The sequence below is a fragment of the Adiantum capillus-veneris genome, chromosome 4 (assembly GCF_014529385.1).
Source record: "Adiantum capillus-veneris isolate H3 chromosome 4, ASM1452938v2, whole genome shotgun sequence".
Lineage (NCBI taxonomy): Eukaryota > Viridiplantae > Streptophyta > Polypodiopsida > Polypodiales > Pteridaceae > Adiantum > Adiantum capillus-veneris.
Genome location: NC_140934.1, coordinates 125,421,625 through 125,423,899, shown reverse-complemented (window position 1 = coordinate 125,423,899; position 2,275 = coordinate 125,421,625). Strand labels below are relative to the sequence as shown.

General features: G+C 52.2%; 1 protein-coding gene across 1 annotated transcript; it reads left to right on the top strand.

The window, feature by feature from the left end:
• The first annotated feature begins 216 nt into the window (after positions 1 to 216).
• Positions 217 to 1,871, top strand: LOC147459946 (uncharacterized). The gene is made up of 2 exons (XM_086511653.1): positions 217 to 1,005; positions 1,866 to 1,871. Exons 1-2 carry the CDS (start codon positions 217 to 219, stop codon positions 1,869 to 1,871), a joined length of 795 nt encoding a protein of 264 aa, XP_086367779.1.
• The last annotated feature ends 404 nt before the right edge of the window (positions 1,872 to 2,275 follow it).

Here is a 2,275-nt window from a genome sequence, read left to right as displayed (position 1 = left end):
GTGGCTATGGAGGGACCTCTTCTCTTCTGCAGACCGCCCAAGAGTCCCCTTCTTTCAGTACACTGTTCGGCTTGGACGTCATATGTTTGCAGCACAGAGAAAGGCCTGCCCCATGTTTCTTGGGGTCCCATGGCAGCAGGTCCAGCGCGCTCTTTAGGTGACTGGCTAGAGTTCACAGGTTTGTCAGAGGAGGTGCAGGGTTTCCAGCTACAGGGCATGAGAGGGGTGCAGAGCATGTGTCAGGACATCTCAGAGTCAGTTCCAGCTGAGTGGCTCACGCCTCTCGAGCCAGTAGCACCCAGGTGGATGGGAGCATTCACACGACTGGAGGTTCTCATTTCATTCAGGGCCTGCTCAGAGACTGTCCCAGCCCTGTTCTTCGAGCTTCAAGGTGGGGGACGATTACAGCGAGTTGCGGTAGAGGCCCCGCAAGTAGCAGAGTGCTGTTTCCAGGGGATCCGAGTTGTGGGCATCTGTGGGAGGACTTGCGTCATAGACCCTGACCCAACAGCTCTTGAGACTGGACACTGGAGGCTATGGGCTTGGGAGTGTTGTCCACTGGCACGAGTACAGTGGGATCCTGGTGAGTGGCTATGGAGGGACCCCCTCTCTTCTGCAGACCGCCCAGGAGTCCCCTTCTTTCAGTACACTGTTCGGCTTGGACGTCATATACTTGCAGCACAGAGAGAGGCCCGCCCCGCTGCAACACGTCATTGGCAGGAGGAGGGCCTCACAGTCATGTTCTTGGCAACCTTTTGGCAGAGGCTGTGGGACTCCAGACAGCCGAGGCGCGTCACTTTGTTTCAGTGGTTGGTTGCACACAGAGCCACGGCAGTAGGGAGTTGGTTTGTGCATGGTGGTCTCTCGGCCGGATGTGCAGCCTGTGACCAGTTGGTGGAGAGTCAGTGTCATTGTCTTTGGGACTGTCCCTCGGCCCAGCAGGTGTGGCTACGAGTTCTTCGGCTGATACCTGCTCTCTCCACGGCTCGACAGTACACTTGGGGGGTAACGGCCTGGTCCACACTCACCGGTCCGGCACTTCAGTTTGAGCTATCTTCCACTAGCAGGATGATAGTGATGCAAGGGGGGCGACCTACACTCCAGCCTGCTACAGAGCTTACTCCACAAGAGTGGTGCAGTGAGAGAGAGGAGTGTTGGGAGCTCATCAATGGCTGACACTTTGGTTCATCTGGTGGGCCCGCTGTTTCCGCATCTTTGAGGCTCGCCCTGTGCCACCAGCAGAGACTGTTCGTGACTTTTGGCTAGAGCTGATCCATACTCTTAGAGGACAGCTTGAGGGACTACAGGGTAGCTCCGACCGCATGCGGGAGGGCCGCGAGGCTTTCCTTCGACTCTGGCGCCCTGGGCCTTTCTACACCATAGTCCATGGGGTGCTCAGATGGCACTACTGTCCACCTGTGTGGCTCTTCCCTCCTCCCATCTCTTGATTTATCCTCATTGTATATATGCTGTTTTTTCATTGGGAGAGTCTCCCGATCATGCTTGTTGTAGCCCTCTCTTGCAGAGGAGGATGTAGCCCTATGGGCAGTTTTCATTAACTAATAGAAGGATCTCTTTCTCGGGAAAACAAAAAAAATCCTCCTCCGAAGGCCCCACTCTGTATAGTGAGAGCGGTCTACTATTGATTGCACAAATCTCTACAATGCTTTGGACTTCCTGACGATGAGGACGTCGACGACTGAAATCTGAAAACGCTAAGGAATAAAATGTGCAAATCTTTATCTGCTGAATTCTGGCTCTATGTCAGTGACGACGACGCTGAAAACGCAGATGTTGAAATCTGCGTTTTCCGGGCTGAAACTGCAAACTACGCTGGTCACTGCAAGCTATTTCTTTGAATGTAGATGTGAATTTGTTGCTGAAAACACTGAGTTCTGCTGCTGCAAAAACGCTGATTTGCTTGCTGTCCAAAAACGCTGATCTGCTTGCTGAAAAACGATGTTTGGCTCGCTGAATTTTCTGGTTTTGCTGGCTTGGAAAAACGCTAACTTGCTTGCCTTGAATTGCTGAACTACAAGGCTGAAAACACTGATAGGGCAGGGCTGAAAACACTGATAGGGCAGGGCTGAAAACGTTAGGGTTTCTTGGGGGGGGATCTTGCTTGAGAAGCTATCCAGAGGGCCTGCTGTACTTGGTTCATGTGCTCTCCTTCCTCCTTTTGCCAGATTTGACTAGTGCTAGGTTTTCTTTTATATTTTCTTTGCTAAGTTGCTCTACCTAGTTCCCAAAAAAAGTCACTTAAAAATAATAAGTG

Coding starts and splice junctions, on each gene's coding strand:
- LOC147459946 (XM_086511653.1), top strand. CDS start 217: ATGAGAGGGGTGCAGAGCATGTGTCAGGACATCTCAGAGTCAGTTCCA.